Source organism: Nicotiana tomentosiformis, chromosome 6 (assembly GCF_000390325.3).
Source record: "Nicotiana tomentosiformis chromosome 6, ASM39032v3, whole genome shotgun sequence".
NCBI lineage: Eukaryota > Viridiplantae > Streptophyta > Magnoliopsida > Solanales > Solanaceae > Nicotiana > Nicotiana tomentosiformis.
The window spans coordinates 74,676,956-74,695,714 of record NC_090817.1 but is presented as its reverse complement, the minus strand read 5'-3'; the positions used below and the strand labels follow the sequence as shown (position 1 = coordinate 74,695,714).

The 18,759-nt window shown below is 38.2% G+C and overlaps 1 protein-coding gene across 1 annotated transcript; it reads right to left on the bottom strand.

Moving 5' to 3' along the window:
* Positions 1 to 7,280: 7,280 nt before the first annotated feature.
* On the bottom strand, positions 7,281 to 8,563 carry LOC138894223 (uncharacterized). The gene is made up of 3 exons (XM_070178905.1): positions 8,364 to 8,563; positions 7,716 to 8,244; positions 7,281 to 7,487 (listed from the first exon to the last, which is right to left on the bottom strand). The coding sequence occupies exons 1-3, from the start codon at positions 8,561 to 8,563 to the stop codon at positions 7,281 to 7,283; spliced, it is 936 nt and encodes a 311-aa protein (XP_070035006.1).
* Positions 8,564 to 18,759: the final 10,196 nt, after the last annotated feature.

Here is an 18,759-nt window from a genome sequence, read left to right as displayed (position 1 = left end):
TGCATTTTCTTCGTATGTCACGTCTATTCAATGCATATGCCACGTGGCTCTTGACGATTGGTTCTGCAAGTTTTCAGCGCTTTTTAGAGTTTTACTGCGGCTGCGTCAGTAAAGAAGTGACGGTTTCATTATGACGCTTCATAATGACCTTCTTTCAATGATGATTGTGTCTTCTTATAAATACTTCATTCTTCTTTGATTTCCCGAAGTCCCTCTTCTACAGTATTCTCTATATTACTCTTCCTTCTTACTTCTGCATCTACTCTTTGTTAGTTCTCCATATAATCATGTCTTCTTCTATACCAGACCCTCGCAAGGTTGTTATCGTCGACGAGCTCGCTCTTTCTACTGTCCCTACTAGAAGTAGGATAGGTGGTAGACTTCGTAGTTTAGGCTCGTTGTCTAACCACAGTTCCTCATCTCATGGCAATGCTGCTAAATATTCCTTTTCTAAACCGAGGGCTCCTTTAATCCCTAGATCTTCCTCTAGGAATAGAGACTCGAGTGAACCAGTGCGTGAACTAACAGTTGCAGAGATTGTTCCCCAGGCATTTTCTTTTTCATCCGATCGTGAATCCATGAGAAATCAAGTTTCATCCATAGCTTCCCTTAATCCTGCCGACCTTTATCCTACCTTGATTACCACTGGTCTTATTTCCCTGGTTCGAAGAGAATGTAATTGAAAACCAGATTTTCCAGTCTTAGTTCCCGGTTTCAACTAGAGAATAACTTCATACCAAGCTGGTTATTCTTTCGTTTACACTTACCCCTATACTTTATGGTTTAAACCACCTATCGATCCAGTAATCATAGAATTATGTCGTTACTTCAATGTGTGTTTTGGACAAATTGGCCACATTGTTTGGAGGGTTGTTGCATGCCTTCGTTATTTATTAGATCTGGCTTCTATACCTTTTTTTTTCCGGCACTTGCTTCATCTTTACTCTCCTAAACTATTTCGTGAAGGAGTTTTTTCCCTTGTGGCTAGAAGTAAGAGGGTATTGGTCAGCCCTGAAGATGACAGAGACCGTGGCTGATATGCCCGTTTTGTTGCTGCTTTCACTAGTGTTCTGGCAGGTGAAGAAAATATGCTTTTTCCAGAACAATGGAATTTTGCACGTAAGTTTTTCCCCCTTATTTTTTTTAAAAAGAAACTCATGTGATCACATGCCTACTTTTTCAGAAACCATGAAAGTTTTCGAGGAAATTCCTAACTTCCGTGCTTGGGTAGATAAGTTGCTAATTGTTGCTCCTATGGAAAAAAGATCTTGGAAATACCTTCCACAGAGATTTGGTTGGAAAGTGAAGACACACTATACTTTTTCCGCTTACTATCTTTCCTTTCCTTTCCCTTATTGATTCAAGAGTTTCTTATCTTGCCTTTTTTCTTTGCTAGAATTTTTCATTCGTGATATTAGTCCCGCATTTGTTTCATCCACAAGGCTTTCCGTGACTCTTGCTCAGGAAAGAATTTTAAGCTCTTCTTCAAAAATAAAGATTGATGGATCCCGTGGCTCTGATGGTGAAGAAGACACTGAAGAAGGATCTTTGGAGTGAAGGCCACGTTCCCGTAGACGCGTGGTTTCTCATGATGAAAATACTCTTTCTCACGAACCTCTACCAAGTTCAGTTCCCTTCAGTCTCACGGATGAGCCACTGAGTGCCCTGTTGGTGATCTCTGATGAAGAAGTTAATGATCTCTTCCAAGATTCTGTTGAAAAATTATTTGCTCGTGGCTTCGAAGGTGATGAAGCTTTTGGCCCTATTTCTGAGGAATTGCCCCTTGCCTCCTTTCCAATATCAGTCCCCGTTAATCCTCGCGTGTCCTTACCTGAAGTTACTTCTGATGCTACCCCCATGGCTGCTTCTACCTCATCTGCCATTCCTGTGGATACTACTCCTCATGTAGAAGTTGAAACTTCCAGTAGCAAGAAGCTAATGAAGAAAGTTGCTGCTGAGGATCTTGAAGGTGGGAACTTATTGAGGAAATCGGCTCAAGCCGATGTATGATTGAAACCTTTGTTAGGTCATGCGGAGAAGTCAAAGTTGGAAAGTCATAGCTCGTTGACCTTGATGAATGATATTGTTCCTTCTTCTTTGAAGGTACGAGTTTAATTATATTTCCTTTTTCTCTTCTTTTTGTATATCCATAACTCCCTCTCTTTCATTGCAGATCAACTTGATCGGTACGGAACTCATGAAAAGGGTTGTTCATGCAGATCAAAAGTTTATTGATTACCACATCGAGGCTGATAATTGGAAAGGACAATTTGAGGTTCTTCAATTAGAGAAAGAAGTTTTGGCAGAGGAGAAGAATGCTTTAGAGCAACAAATGAAAATGATTGCCGCTGAATTAGCGATTGAGAAAGCTTCTTCTAGTCAAGTTGGTAAGGATAAGGATATCCTTGAGTCCTCCTTTACTGAACAACTTTCTAAGGCAACTGAAAAAATAAGGAGTTTGAAAGAATTTCTTAACCAAAAAGAGGTTTATGCGGGAGAGCTGGTTCAAACTCTTACTCAAACTCAGGAAGATCTCCGCACCTCTACTGATAAGATTCAGTTCTTAGAAAGATCACTTGCCCCTCTGAAGACAGCCTATGATGCCTTTGAAGCAGAGAAAGAAGAATTGAGAGCCGAGATTAACTAGTGGGAGAAGGATTATAAGATTCTCGAGGATAAGCTGACACTAGATGTGAGTTGGGCTTTTTTGAATACACACCTTGAGACTCTAGTTGAGGCCAACCAGGAGAGTTTTGATCTTAGTGCTGAAATTGCCAAAGCTAAAGAAGCAATTGAGAAAACTCAGCAACGTCAAAATATTTCCTCACATGAAGTTGAAGATCTTGGAGGTAATGGACTCGTTCCTGGTGAAACTGATGTTCAAGCCTCCTCTTCTCAAATTAATCCCTCTTCTCCCGTTGATGATGTTCCCGTGGATGATGCCCCCTTAGATGATACTCCTTAGTTTTTTCTGTTTTTTATTTGGTTGTTTTGTTCGCAACTTTTTGGTGGAAAGTTTCTGGAAAATGTTGTTTTGTTTATTGGTTACACCTATTTTGTTTTGGGGTTTTAATGATAAACTAATACCTTTGTTTTCCCAAGGTTTAATATATGTTTCAGTTGTTTTTACCGTTTATTTTGCTCTTTGATATTTGAGCTTTTTCTTTGCACTTAAAAATGCTTAAACAGTCTGTGACTTTATTAAATACGGATATTCATAAAAGAGGGCCCTTTTATATTAACGACACTGATGAAGATGACGTCTCATCTTCATATGGGTATAAATATATGAAAGACGAAGTAAACATGAAAAAAAAATAATTTGAAGAAGTTTTATGCTTTGAACTTTCAAATTTCGTACATCATTTTTTATTTATACATATAACACTTTTTACAACATTTATGCATACAACACTTTCATAACTACTTTTTTTGTAATAGATTTTTGAAATTCAAAATCGGGTCTATTATCTCGTGATTAATTTTTGGCCTAAAACTCGTAACTCATGTCCCTTTTTGCAAGCTTATGCCTGTCCAAAGTTTCTTCAAAGTTTCATGCTTCTATATGTGTAGTATCCCCAGTGTTGGAGCTTTGAAGTATGAAATGTAGAACACTGGATTACTCCTTGCTTGTGGTTCATTTCCTGAAAAGGAAAATACAAACGGGACTCAGAGACATATGTTTAGATGATAACTGCATAACTCCTTTTTCCATCAGATAGGTTTTAACCTAGACCGAGAATTTATTTAGTATTCCGCGCATCTTTCGGGTCTAATATCATCATTTGGCACGGGCTAGCTTTTTGCCTATCATCTAAAATTATTAGTATAATTCAAAAGAACAAAATAAATTTGTAATTGAGTGATACCTTCCCATGGGTACTTTCTTCATCTAAAAGTAATACTTCTTCAGATGAACAACATTCCAATTTGATGGTAGTATCTTGCCATCCATGGTTTCCAACTCATATACTCTCTTTCCAGCGATGCCTCGAATCCTATAGGGGCCTTCCCAATTTGGACTCAATTTTCCTGCATTAGCTGCTTTTGTTGATTGAAACACCTTTTTTAGGACTAAGTCCCAAATCTTGAAGTATCTCAGATTAGCTTTCCTGTTGTAGTATCGCTCAATCATTTATTTCTGAGCCGGCATTCTTATTAGTGTCGCTTCTCTCCTTTCTTCCAGTAAATCCAAATTCATTTGCATCTCTTCCTTATTTGATTCCTCGGTTGCTTGTGTATACCTTGTACTTGGTTCACCTATCTCAACTGGAATTAAGGCTTCAACACCATAGACAAGTGAAAATGGAGTCTCTCCTGTGCCTGTTTTTGCTATCGTTCGATAAGCCCATAAAACTCCTGGTAGCACTTCGGGCCATTTGCCTTTTGACTCTTCTAAACTCTTCTTTAAATTATTAATAATAACTTTGTTTGTTGACTCAGGTTTCCCATTGGCCACAGGGTGGTAAGGTGAGGACGTTATCTGTTTAATCTGCCAACTCTAAAACAATTATATGATTTTCGTGCCTATGAATTGTAGGCCATTATCACACATAATTTCTTTTGGAACTCCGAACCGACGGATAATATTTCGCCAAATAAAGTCCATGTCTTCTTTTTCTCGCACCTCTTTAAAAGCTCTTGCCTCTACCCATTTTGAAAAGTAATCTGTCAATACTAATAAAAACCGTACCTTTCTTTTAGCTTGAGGTAAAGGACCCACGATATTCATCCCCCACTTCATGAAAGGCCATGACGAAATAACCGGATGTAACAGCTCCGCTGGGCGATGCATATTGTTGTTATATCGTTGGCATTTATCACATTTGGCCATATAACTTTCCGCATCTTCTTCCATTTTTGGCCAATAGTATCCTACTCTTATTAGAGTTTTCACTAATGAACTTCCTCCAGCGTGATTATCACAATATCCCTCATGTACTTCTCTCATCATATATTCCATTTGAGAAGGTCCGAGACATCTTGCTAAAGGTCCTCCAAACATCTTTCGGTATAGATTCCATAACTCAGACAGTACTGGGCAGCTTTTCGGCGAAGTAACTGAGATTTTTTCTTGTCTTCAGGTAAAATTCCGTGCTACAAAAAGTTAACAAATTCGTTTCTCCAATCCCAAGTCAAATTGTTAAAATTTACCTCATTTTTATCTTGGTCGAGCGTCGAATGAAACAAATGTATTACTATAGCATTTTCTACATTTGTTATTTCTGCAACAGACGCGAGGTTAGCTAATGCATCTGCTCTTGCATTTTCCTCCTTGGGTATTTGTGCGATTTTCCATGACTGAAACTATCTGATCAATTCTCGTGCCTTTTTCAAGTATTGTTGCATTCGTGACTCTCTTGCTATGTAAGTCCCCTGCATCTGGTTAACTATTAGTTACGAATCACTTTTGATTATAATTTGCTCTATACCGAGTTCTCGTGCTAGTTCCAAACCTGCAATCACAATCTCGTACTCCGCTTCATTATTGGTAATGGGATAGCATTTTATTGCTTGTCTTATAATTTTTTCCGAAGGTGTGATTAAAACAATACCTAAACCCACTCCTTTAACATTAGAGGAGCCATTGGTAAATAAGATCCAAGTCCCCGAATTAGATCCGGTAAATACCTGTAGTTCTTTTTCTACTTCAAGAACTATATTTGTGCTGAAATCTGTCACAAAATCTGCTAAAAACTTGTGATTTTATTGCAGTTCTAGGATGGTATATGATATCACATTCACTGAGTTCTATCGCTCATTTAGCTAACCTACTGGATAGTTCCTGTTTATGTAATATATTCCTTAGAGGAAAAGCAGTTACTACAGAGATAGGATGACATTGAAAATAAGGTCTCAACTTTCTAGATGCCATAATTTATGCTAAAGCAAGTTTTTCCAAGTGAGGATATCGTGTTTCAGCATCCAGCAAAGATTTTCTAACATAATAAATTGGAGATTGTTTACCTCTATCTTCTCGCACCAATACCACACTTACTGCCATTTCTGATACGGCAAGATAAATGAGTAGCCTTTCTCCATCCTTCGGTTTAGCCAGTAGGGGTGGATTTGACAAATATAATTTTAGATTTTTGAGAGCTTGTTGGCATTCGTCAGTCCACTCAAATTGGTTTTGCTTTTTCAATACTGAAAAGAATTTAAAACTTTTCTCTGAAGATTTGGAAATAAATTTTTCCAAAGCTGCTATCCTCTCTGTTAACCTCTGTACCTCTTTTTTGCTCGTGAGTATGTCATGTATCTCCTCAATGGCTTTGATCTGTGCAGGATTCACTTCAATGCCCCTATTAGAAACAAGAAAGCCTAAAAACATACCTGAAGCCACGCCAAAAGCACATTTTTCTGGATTTAGCTTCATATTGTATTTGCGGAGAATTTTGAAAGTGCTTGAAAGGTGTTGAAGATGATCCCCTGCTTGTGTTGACTTGACTAACATATCGTCAATGTAGACTTCTATAGTCTTTCCCATGTGTTCTTGAAACTTTTTAGTCACCAATATTTGATACGTGGCCCTAGCGTTTTTTAAACCAAAGGGTATGACTTTGTAACAATGAGTCCCCCTGTCTGTAATAAATGAAGTTTTTTCTTCATCTAGGGGATCCATCTTTATTTGATTATAACCTGAATATGTATCTAAACAATTTAACAGCTCACGACCTGCGGTAGAATCAATTAATTGATCTATATGCGGTAAAGGAAATGAATCTTTTGGACAAGCTTTATTTAGATCAGTATAATCTACGCAAACCCGCCATTTTCCATTCTTTTTTGGAACTACCACAATATTAGCTAACCAGTTTGGGTACTTTACCTCTCGTATTGATCCGATTTTTAAAAGTTTTGTACCTCATCCTCAATCACTTGATTTTTGAAGGACCCTTGCTTCCTTTTCTTTTGCTTGATGGGTGGGTGTGGGGGGAGAGGGAGGGTTACAATGGATCTTCATTCAGTTTGTGGGTCATCACCTCTGGTGGTATACCTGTCATATCTGAATGCGACCAAGCAAAGCAATCTGTGTTAGCTTCTAAAAATTTGACTAATTTACCTTTCATTCCCGGGCTCAGTTTCGCTCTTATGTAAACTTTTTCTGTCTGGCCAGTGCTTGAATAGTATGATAGCCTTGAGTTCTTCAATTGTTATTTTGATGTTTTCATTCTCTTCTGGTTCTTAAATAACATCGGGTCTTGAATCTACATCCGTCTGTCCTGAAACGCTATCAGCTGAGGTTTGTATTATTATATCCTCCACTGAATTCTTAGTTGCTATTTCTCATTTGTAACATCATTTGTTGTGCTTGAATCTGCCACTGAATTGATACTTTTAGAAGCCTGCTTATCTCCACGGATTTTTCGAATGCCCCATTGTGAAGGAAACTTAATAACTTGATGTAATGTAGATGGTACAACGTCCATATCATGAATCCATGGCCTTCCAAGAATCATATTATAAGCCATGTCAGTGTCTATCACCTAGAATTTCGTATCATTGATAACTCCTTCTGCAAATGTGGTAAGCACTATTTCCTCTTTCGTGATAACACTTGAATTATCAAATCCAGACAAAGATCGTGCTTTTGGTACCACCTTGTCGTCAGCTTGCATTTCATTCACTACCCTTAGAAGAATAATATTTATGGAGCTACCTGGATCAACTAAAACTCATTTTACATTAGTATCATGTACAAGTAAAGATATTACCAGCGCATCATTGTGAGGAATTAATAAGCCATCCGCATCTCCATCATCAAACGTTATACTGTCTTCATCCAAAACATGGCGAACTCGCTTTCCATAAGTAATCGTGACTTTCGACATCTTTTTTGTAGTTGTATATGTCACACCATTGACCTCTTCTCCCCTGCTTATTACATTAACTGTTCTCTTTGGAGACGGAGGTTTTGGAGGCTCTTGTCTATTCTTCATATAGGATTGCTTGCCTTTCTCACTGAACAAGTCAGTTAAATAACCCTGCTTTAATAAATGCTCAACTTCACCTTGTAATAATCTACAATCTGCTGTTTTATGGCCATGATCGTTGTAAAACTCACACCAGAAATCTGGATTTCTTTTGCTCGGGTTTGATTTCATTTCTTTAGGCCACCGTACCTTATCTCCCATACTTCTTAAAACAGCCACCAACTCGGAAGTGTTGACATTGAAACTGTAATCTCTAATCCTTGTGTCTGTGTCAAAGTTACTACCTCGCGCATCTCGTCCTTTTCTGAACCTGGATGATGAACATGCATCTTTGTGCCTTGATCTAAGGTCAGATCGTATGTTTTCTTGTTTAGACCGTGAATCCCGTCCCGCAGGTCCCATGTCATGTTCGTACCTATTTTTTCGGACCTTTTTTCAGATTCTGAACGTCTCGAACTTGGTCTTTCATAGACCCTTGACTGTGTAACCGTGTCTTCTTCTATCCGCAGATTTGTGTTATACCTATTGTACACATCATTCCATGTTATAGCAGGAAATTCTCGCAAACTTTCCTTAAGTCTTCTCATGGCTTCTAAACTTTTTTCATTTAAATTGCTTGTGAATGCCATAGCTGCCCAATTATCAGGTACTTATGGTAGCATCATTCTTTCACGTTGAAATCTATCCACAAATTCCCTGAGTAACTCTGTATCTCCTTATTTTACCTTAAAGATGTCTTTCATCCTTTTTTTCAACCTTCTAAGCTCTCGAATGTGCTTTTATGAATGAATCTGCAAGCGCAGCAAAAGAATTAATAGAGCTTCCAGGTAAAAGAGAACACCATGTTAATGCCCCTTTCGTGAGTGTTTCTCCAAATGTTTTGACCAAAACTGATTCAATTTTCTGCTTGGTTAAATCATTGCCCTTTACGCCAGTTGTAATCGCAGTTACATGATCTCGTGGGTCGGTTGTCCCATCATATTTTAGAATATCATGCATTTTGAAATTTTTAGGAATTGGCAGAGGAGCCACACTCGGCTTCCAAGGTTGCTGCGAATACTTATCAATATCCACACCTTTTATTACGGGAGGTACGCCTGGTATTTGCTCTATGCGATCGTTCTGCTCTTTCAACTGTTTCTGCAAAGTTAGTACCAAACTTTGTAAATCTGAGTTATTAGGTATACCTGACCTCCCATCACGAGATTCATTAGGAACTCCTTCACTTCCAAAATAATCGATCCCCGAGCGTGGGTTTTCTAAAGTCGCCGTATTGGCTGGTGGAGGGGTTTGCGACGTGTTAGGCAATCCCCTAACAAAGGCCTGAAGAGCATTATTCAAGTGTTCCGCAATCAACTGCTTTAGAACATCTTGTTCTACGGTTTGTTCATCACCTTGTTGATCATTAGCGTGTGACGTGGATCTCTCAGGTGATCCTCCTTGGGACTGGCGGGGGGATTCTGTTAGAGAGTGATGTGGTGATGTTCCCTCTTGAAGGTTCAGTTGGTTATTGTCGTTACCAGTTAACATAATTTAGTTGTGAGAAAGAAGGATTTGGAAAGTAAAGAGATTATCAGATTCCCGGTAACGAAACTAATTTGTTTAATCAAAAAATAGAATCTTTGGTCAAAGCCTATATTTAGAAGAAATCGGGCTACTGATAACCAAATAATACCTTACTTCCTCAACAATCCACTTGAAAAAAAATAAAAATAGCAATATGAATTAGTAAAAAAGAGATAAGGAATGGAATGATAATCTATCCCTCAAATTACGTAGAAGGCTTTTTTGAAGTAAGAAAATGTAAGTATATTTCAATAGTGCTCGGAACTTGTCCTTACAAGTGAGATTCTATATCCTTATATAGGAGTATCCAATTATAACATTTTCCCCTATTTATGACGAATTCATTATGAGCACTAATGGTATTAATTGCTCGTTATGGTTGATAATCATAACTGACACATTCGTAACTGTAAAGGCCTTGTAACGACTATGATTCGCTTTCTTTATTTACTGCTGGTTCATGAATCTTCCTTCGTTTTGGTCTTGATTCATTCCGCTCGTGCCTCTTCAACAGCTATTTGGACTCTGTCATTTATTCTTTACTGTCTCGTGGGTGTTTACTCCGCATCTTCCTTGCTCTAATTTCATTAATGGAATACGCCGGTTGTCAATTCACCATTATTCCACATATCATGCTTTGTCAGCTCAATAAGGTTCCACATGTGACACCTTTTTTCCACCAATACAGTTCAATTGGTCACCTCTTCTAAACACATATTGGGTTATGAAAATTAAAGTTTATCCATAACTTAGGTAAACTGAATAAATTGCATTGTATTCTGTGTGTCAAGAAAACAAACTAAAAAAGATTAATAAAAAAAGGAAACTAAGCCGAAAAAACCAAAATGTTATTTAGTTTATTTAAATTGATTTTTATTCAGAATTGAATTCATGAAAACCCCACTAGTCGCATTGCCATCAAAAAGAAAATTCGACAAGTAGATGATTGTGGTGGCCCACTTAGAAGGATTATCTTAGGAATCATTCTTTTTCTTGTGAAGTGGTGATACAAACAATAACAGAGGAACAGAACCAGCTCAAATGGCGGGGGCAGCTGTATGTGTTTCCCTTCCTTGTACTAATCAGCGTAACTGAAGATGCACTTAGCTAACCAATAGCACTTAAATCTTACTACATGTCGAGTTTGGAGGTGGAATTTATGAATTCATAATCTTAATTCTTTTGAATTTTTATTTTTTTTATTAATAATTTGTAGTAAATATTCAATAAACTTCTTAAGTAAAATATATAATTTAAACTAAAGTTTCTGGATTTCGTCAAACTTGTAACCATCACACCTGCCCTTAATGGGTCAATCATGAATTTGTAACTTCAAAGTCACGTCTTAAAAACAGTCTTACGATAACTTGAGAGCCTTCTTCAATTCCTAACCAATTTTAGGCAGTCAGCTGCTGGTAGAGCTCTAGATAACCCCCCCCCCCCCCAACCACCCCACCCCAACTCAAACAAAACCAACCAACTGCTCCCCCAACTAACGGTAAAAGAAAATAGAGATAGGTTGTACAAGAAAAAAAGATAATAAGAAAAAGAAGATAAAGGGTAACGAAGAAACAGATATTACATGTATAACATCTAAGAAAGAAAGCTGAAATACACCGATAAAAATTGTGGTAGAATTGTAAGTATTTTTTTACTCTTAAATTAAGGTGGGTATAAAATTATTTTTGTTACGGAACACTTCACTTTCAAATGTGCGACTTTTCGAGACAAATTCAAATTTCAATCGGACACCAATGAAAAACCAAAAATACCATTGAAGAAAGTCGAACTTGGTTGGAACTTGTTATAATTAATACCTACTGGAGAGCTTACTAGATGGTTTATAATGATGGTTTATAATGACAAGAGTAGATAAATGAATCAATGATGTCGAAGACGCCTCGTTTTGAGCAAGAAAGTCTGATCGTTGGTCCATAGATTTGAGTCAACACAATCAACAAGGAGAAATCAAGTAAATACATGTACGCCACCATATTCCTACAAAGAAAGAATCACTGAAGAACATCTATCACAGTTTGATCAAGAAAAGTGATTTATATGGGAGGATAATATATACGCACATCTTATTCCTATCTTAAGAAAGTAAGAAGGTAGAGATGCAAGGCGGGCTGGAAGGGGAGGCCAGTAAGGCCAGTAAAGCCAAGGCTTTAGGCCCCAAATTTTAAAGGTCCCCATTTCCCGTATGCGTATATGCTATTTTTTTCTTTAAATAGTATATTGAATACTATAGCGTAAAAGTATAAGAAATGAAATAGAACTTTTGGAATAGTGATTAATGTTACCGTTGAAAAAGACTAGATAATGAAAATAACTCATTTAGATCCTTACCTTATCTCAGAATATAAATCTTCTTGCGTCATTTACATTTGACATTGGAGTAAATGATCCAAATTGTGCTTCTCATTTTTTCCTTCTTACAATTGCATGTTCTTTTTTATTATTTCAAGCATTGCGGCAAGCAAATTTAAGTAGTGAATTTTTTATATAAAGTTATCAAATTCATGAATCAAGATTATTACTCTAAATTTCGATTGTCTTTTTTCAATCTCAAATTTATTATTTTTATATTTTTACTTTATAAGTATATACTTCCTTTTGAATTTTTCTTATCTAATATTAATAATGCCTCAAGAATATTAAATGAATTGGCTATTATAAATTAGAAAAAAGTTATTAGAAGAAACCGATTACTAAAAATTTATGTTACTTTTTTCTAATTTATAATATATAGCCAATCCATGTAAAGTTATATGTGTGTGCAAGTGTGCGTGCGAGGGTGAGCTAATTTTTTTTTTTAAATAATTAAAGGCCTAATATTAAAGTTTGACTTTAGGCCACCAAATGTGTTGAGCCGCCCATGTAGAGATGCTGTTTCCAGAAGACCCTCGGTTCAAGAAAAGATGAAAAAGAACAAGCAGTAGTAACAAGAAACAACACCAGCAAAATAACAAGATAACCGAAGCGAAAGAACCAACAGATAGTGATAACAATCTGAAAATAAGAAAATACAAGACTAACACAGATATTACTGGTCACGACAAGGGAGATACAGGTTTACCTACTAGCCTTCTACCCTAATTAATTTTCTACCTCCACACCTTCCTATCAAATGTCATGTCCTCGGTAAGCTGAAGCTTCATGTTTTACCTAATCACTTCTCCCCAATACTTCTTTGGCCTACCTCTACCTCTTCGCAGATCTCCCAAGACTGTAATGACTCGACCGGTCATTTTGAGCATTAACATACCGTACGATAGTTTGAAACTTTGAGTAGCTTCATTTAATGTATTACGACTTGCATACGTGGTTGGTTTTGATTTTTGGGAAGTTCTGGATTGATTCGGAAGAGTAATTTTTAATTTGGAAGCTTTTAAGTTGAAGAGTTGACCAAGGCCTAACGTTTGAGTAAACGACCTCAGATTTATATTTTGATGGTCCCAATAGGTTCGTATGATAATTTTTGGCTTAGGCGTATGTTCGGATTCGTATTTGGATGTTCCTAGAAAGTTTTGTCTCTATTTGGTGAAAGTTGGAAATTCAAAGGTTTAGAAGGTTCAAGATTTGACTGGGAGTTGACTTCGATGTTATTGAGTTCAGATTATTATTCTGGGAGTTGGAATAGGTTCGTTATGTCATTTGGAATTTGTGTGCAAAGTTTGATTTTATTCCGAGTTGATTTGATAGGATTCAGATGCGTTCGGCAAAGTTTGAAGGTTTGAAAGTTAAGAGAATGATCTTGATCTTCGATTCTTGGTTTTGATATTATTGTGATGTTTCGAGCTTTTGAATAAGTTTGGATTAAGTATACAGACTTGTTGGTATGACTGGATGGGGTCCCAAGGGGCTCGACTAAGTTTCAGAATGGTTTCAGACTATTTTTAGGCCTTTTTTAGCCGCTGATGTTTTTACTACAAGAGTGTATATCGCAATCGCGGAGCTCTGGGTTGCGTTCATGAAGAGTAAAGTGCATATTTGAATTTGTGAATCACGTTCGCGGAGGGACTATTCGCGATCATGAAGAAAAACTTTCTGCTATCACTTGGTTGACTTCGGGAGCTCATATCTTGCAATCTATAAGGAATTTTAAGGTGATCAAAAAATAAAAGTTGTAACTCTTTGCGTCTAGTTTTTAGAAAATTAAACCATTTATAATTTGGAGATTTATAAAGAAATTTATTACCATTATACTAGAGGTTATCTCAGAAGAGTTGGGCAAGTATTTCATAAGTTTATTCATCCCGATCGCATGGCTTCTTGGCCACGATTGCGAAGGATAAAAATATTGTGGACATTTTGTGAACCGCAATCGCGAGATTGGTGTAACGACCCAAAATCTAATTCGTCGTGATGGCACCTAACTCAACCCGTTAGGTAAGCCAATTAACAATAAACCAGTTCAAATGATATTTATTAAGAGAAGAAATGATAATACAACTGAACTATTATACAAAGAATTTTTCAAGGACTGATAGTACAAATCATGAGTTTCTAAGATATAGAGTTTACAAGGCTGGTTTGAAATAAAATACACCATCTGTTTAAAATATACATGAACAGATCTAAAATAATAAAGCTTCCAAGATCAAAAGGACTAGAACGCAGGTACATCTTCAGATCCAGCTCCTGCCGTACACAGCTATATCAGTATCCAACATCTGCACGTAAGGTGCAAAAGTGTGGTATGAGTACAACCGACCCCATATACTCAATAAGTAACAAATCTAACCTTAGGTTTAAAGTAGTGACGAGCTGGGATAAGGATCAGAGTCACACTCCAATAACCAGCAATAATTCATAAGAATATAATAAAGATGGTACAAGAAATAACTCAGTTGATTCACAGTTACGGAGATTAGGCATGCTTTTCAAGTATAACAGTAGATCCCAGATCTTTCACCAAAAACCTCAAAAATATATGAATAAGTTTGAAAACTGTGATTTTCCCAAAACATTTTCAACAATAAATAAGATGTTTCCTTTTCAGATAGCATGAGGAAAATACATCTCTATGCCTACATGTTAATATACAGGTGAAATCATGAATGTCACCAAAACCAGAAAGCATGAGGAAATGTATCTCTATGCCTGTATCTCAAGTACGCATGTCAAATGCAATGCATCTCAATGATGAACTCATGTACTCACACCCTCAGAGTATTCAATCACTCAATACTGTACGTGGAAGGTCTATCCCAGGGAAGATCCATCCCTCAATATAAATGTATAGGGCAACTCCATGCCCAGGGAACTCTATCCCAAATGTGAATATATAGGGAAACTCCATGCCCAGGGAACTCCATCCCAAATGTGAATATATAGGGCAACTCCATGCCCACGGAACTCCATCCCAACTATAATATCCACTGCGCTCACTGTGGGTGTGCAGACTCCGAAGAGGCTTCTTCAGCCCTAGCGCTATAATACGCCAGGTCCAGGCATAAATAAATAAAAACATGCTGCGACATGCAGCCCGATCCCATAAATATCACAATAAGGCCCTCGACCTTACTCAGTCATCAATCTCTCCAGTCTCTCGGGCACACAATGTCATGAAACTAGCCCAAAATAATGATATGATGTATCAGTAAATAACAACAGAGACTGAGATATGATATACAATGAATGGATATGACTGAGTACGGAATTTCAATTTAAGCACATAATTCGGCAGCATAAATGACCTAAGTGGGTCACAATAATACCAGCATTTGCCTAAGCATGATCTCTAACATGGGTCACAACTCAGTTTTTCTAACACATAAACAATACATGGAAAATACAAGTTAATTGACTACACAACTCTACGGAATCGACTAAGTCTCAATTTCTACGGTGTACGCTCACACGCCCATCGCCTAGCATGTGCGTCACCTCCAAACAAATCACATAACACGTATAATCAGAGTTCATACCCTCACCTCCAAGTTTAGAAGTGTTACTTACCTCGAACAAGCCAAATCCAATACCGAGCAAGCCAAGTGATGCTCCAAAAATGCCATCCCGCACGTACCGACCTCCGAATGGCTCAAACTAGCCAAAAGCAACTCAAATACATCAAACAATGCCAAAGGAAACAAATCCAATTGATAAAGGTCGAATCTTTAATCAAAAATCCAAAATCAACCAAACATCCAACCTAGGCTCGCACCTCGGAACTCAACGAAACTTATAAAATCCGACAACCCATTCAAGTACGAGTCCAACCATACTAGTTTCACCCAAATCCGACTCCGAATCGATGTTCAAAACTCAAAAACTCACTCTATGAAACTTTAGGCTAAAACCCCCAATTTCTCTTTAAAATTCATAATCCAATTACCAAAAACGAAGATAGAATCACGAAATATAATCACAAGTGAGTCAAGAATTCTTACACCAAGTTACATGGTGAACTTCCTCTCCAAAGTCGCCCAAAATCGAGCTCCAAAATCCCAAAATGTGAAATAAGAACCAAGACTTCGAAAATATAGTTCTACCGAGCAATTCCGCATATACGGTCACATTGTCGCATCTGCGACCACCACTTTTGCGGTATCAATCTCGCTTCTTCGAGAACCCCAGAACCTAGTTGGCACCATATCTGCGGAATAACACTTCGCATCTGCGAGACCGCAGATGCAACACTGCCATCGCACCTGCGAACTTCCTCGCCCCTGCGATTCAACGCACCGCTTCAGCATTTCCGCAGGTGCATCCCAACTCTCGCATCTGCGGAGCCCAGCTCCAGCTCCACATCCGCTCCTGCAACTCCTTTGTCGTTTCTGCGACCATCGCACATGCGCAAATTGAACCGCAGGTGCGCAACACCGGCACCAACAGCTACCAACAACCAAATGAGAATGCAAAATGGTCTGAACCTCGCCCGAAAATCTTCCGAACCACTCGGGACCCTGTCCTAATATACCAACTAGTCCAATAACATAACACAAAGCTACTCGAGGCCTTAAATCACGCATAACAATATCGAAACGATGAATTACACCTCGAATCAAAATTAATGAACTTTGAACTTTCAACTTCTAAAACTCGCGCTGAAACATATCAAATCAACCCAAAATGAACTCAAATTTTGCACACAAGTCCCAAATGACATAACGAAGCTATATAATTTCCGAAACCACAATCCGAATCTGATATCATCAAAGTCAACTCCCGATCAAACTTATGAACTTTCCAAATCTTTAAATTTCCAACTTTCGCTAATTAGTGCTGAATCCTTCTAGGAACATCCAAATACAAATCCGGACATACGCCCGAGTCCAAAATCACCATCTGTTCCGAGGTCAAATTCACAAAAGTCAAACTTGGTCAACTCTTCCAACTAAAACTTCAACAATAAAATTCATTCTTCCAAATCGATTCCGAATAACCTAAAAATGAAAATCGATGATTCACACAAGTCATAATACATCATACGGAGCTACTCATGCCCTCAAATTGCCGAGCGAAGTGCAAATGCTCAAAATGACCTGTCGGGTCGTTACATCCTCCCCCACTTAAACATACGTTCGTCCTCAAACGTGTCGAGAGTCGCTCCAAAGCCATCAAACTGCCGTGTAACCTTACCATGAACATACCCGGGGGTGATCCCATGTCACCCTATTCCATATAGCCCCGACAACACAACATAACTGAAGATCATTACTTCGACCTTAGTCCGTAAACCTTAGAATCCAATTTTCAACATCCGGAATATGAACATCCCTGCAAGACCCGAACCTCACATCTACACACTGTATAAATTTGAACCAGCTGCATCAAGTCATAACTATAACCCAAGACAAAATCACATGATATACCACATAACTCAGATACCTATAGCAATAATTTCTGATCACAGTAGCTGCTCAAACAAACCCGGTACCGGTAATGAACTTCATATCAAACAAAACCTCGCTCTTAAACCTTCGTACACTGTCGATGATGAAATACACATGCAGAAACTCATAACCACTCATCAGATCAACAAGCCATGTAGCTCCCTCTCCTTCGACAAGAACTATAGCCAATTTCTAAGCCGATCAACGACATTATCCTTCCAAATATACCGCAAACAAATTCGATAGCACCTATTCTAGGTCCGATGACCTCATCTCATCACACAACCACTCTAGTGACATGCCACATCAATACAACCTAAAATCACAACCCGCACAATCCGTGCACCAATAAGCAACAACCCAAATATACTCAATCATGGAAAATGACTCAAATGAGAGAACCATCCCGCAAGTTCAACAAGTACCACCACAACCGCAATGCTACAAACCCATCTTACATAGTAGAACCAAGACACACAAATCTAAACACAAAGGATCATATTCCGACATAACCCAGCTGCAATGCATGACCCCATCCATACACGGGTCCATATGAAATACCTTAAGTCACCATGCTCAAAATCAACAATTACATGCAATTCGACATCAAATACACAAAGTGTATGACCATAACCACGGAGAAGAAAATAGCACAATATACCACAGTCCTGAGAGAACATAACCAAGGCGCAATTAACCATTTGACACCCCAATAACCATCTCGCACAAATTTGCTACAAGACCCAAATAGAACCGCACTATATGTGCTTATAACAAACAAATCGCAATCCCCTCGTAGCGTAGAAGAGTAACACATAGATCATATCCGATCAAGAATAATCTCAACTCTAACCGAATGGCACATCCCCCAACAATAGCAGTACGGAGTCGACCAATCCGACCCGGTGTAGAATACACATCCACATTGGGCCTACCAATGGGCTCCAAATCAACTCTGGTCATCCATAAATAGATAAATAATCTTTCGAAAGTCCACAATGACCTAACCATAACATACACTATCATCTGGCTAGCTTTGGACGCATCTTCACAACCCCCAACCACGAAACAATCTGCTTCTGAGAACTCCCGGTCTCCAAATCCGTAGAACACATGAATCACCATATCTGATCCCATCTCCACCGCCCGAATGTCTAACACATCACTCATACACGATCATCGCACGAGGAATACTTCTATAATTATTCCGTGCCACATAGCAAAATATGAATATCAGCAGTCGATCAACTAGGCGAGTACCGCAATACCAATGAAGCATCCGTAAGTCAACACTCAGTGCACCTTCTGAAATGTTCGCTCTCCTCAGGCAATACCAAGTAGTAATATCATTCATCTAGTCATCTGAAACCGCCAATGTTGCCTAAGAATTCATTCCCTTCCTTTCAAAACTGAACCGT

Coding starts and splice junctions, on each gene's coding strand:
- LOC138894223 (XM_070178905.1), bottom strand. CDS start 8,563: ATGGCATTCACAAGCAATTTAAATGAAAAAAGTTTAGAAGCCATGAGA. Junction 8,245..8,363: donor CGTTCAGAATCTGAAAAAAG/GTCCGAAAAAAT, acceptor TTCATCATCCAG/GTTCAGAAAAGGACGAGATG. Junction 7,488..7,715: donor TTCCTCACAATGATGCGCTG/GTAATATCTTTA, acceptor ACGAAATTCTAG/GTGATAGACACTGACATGGC.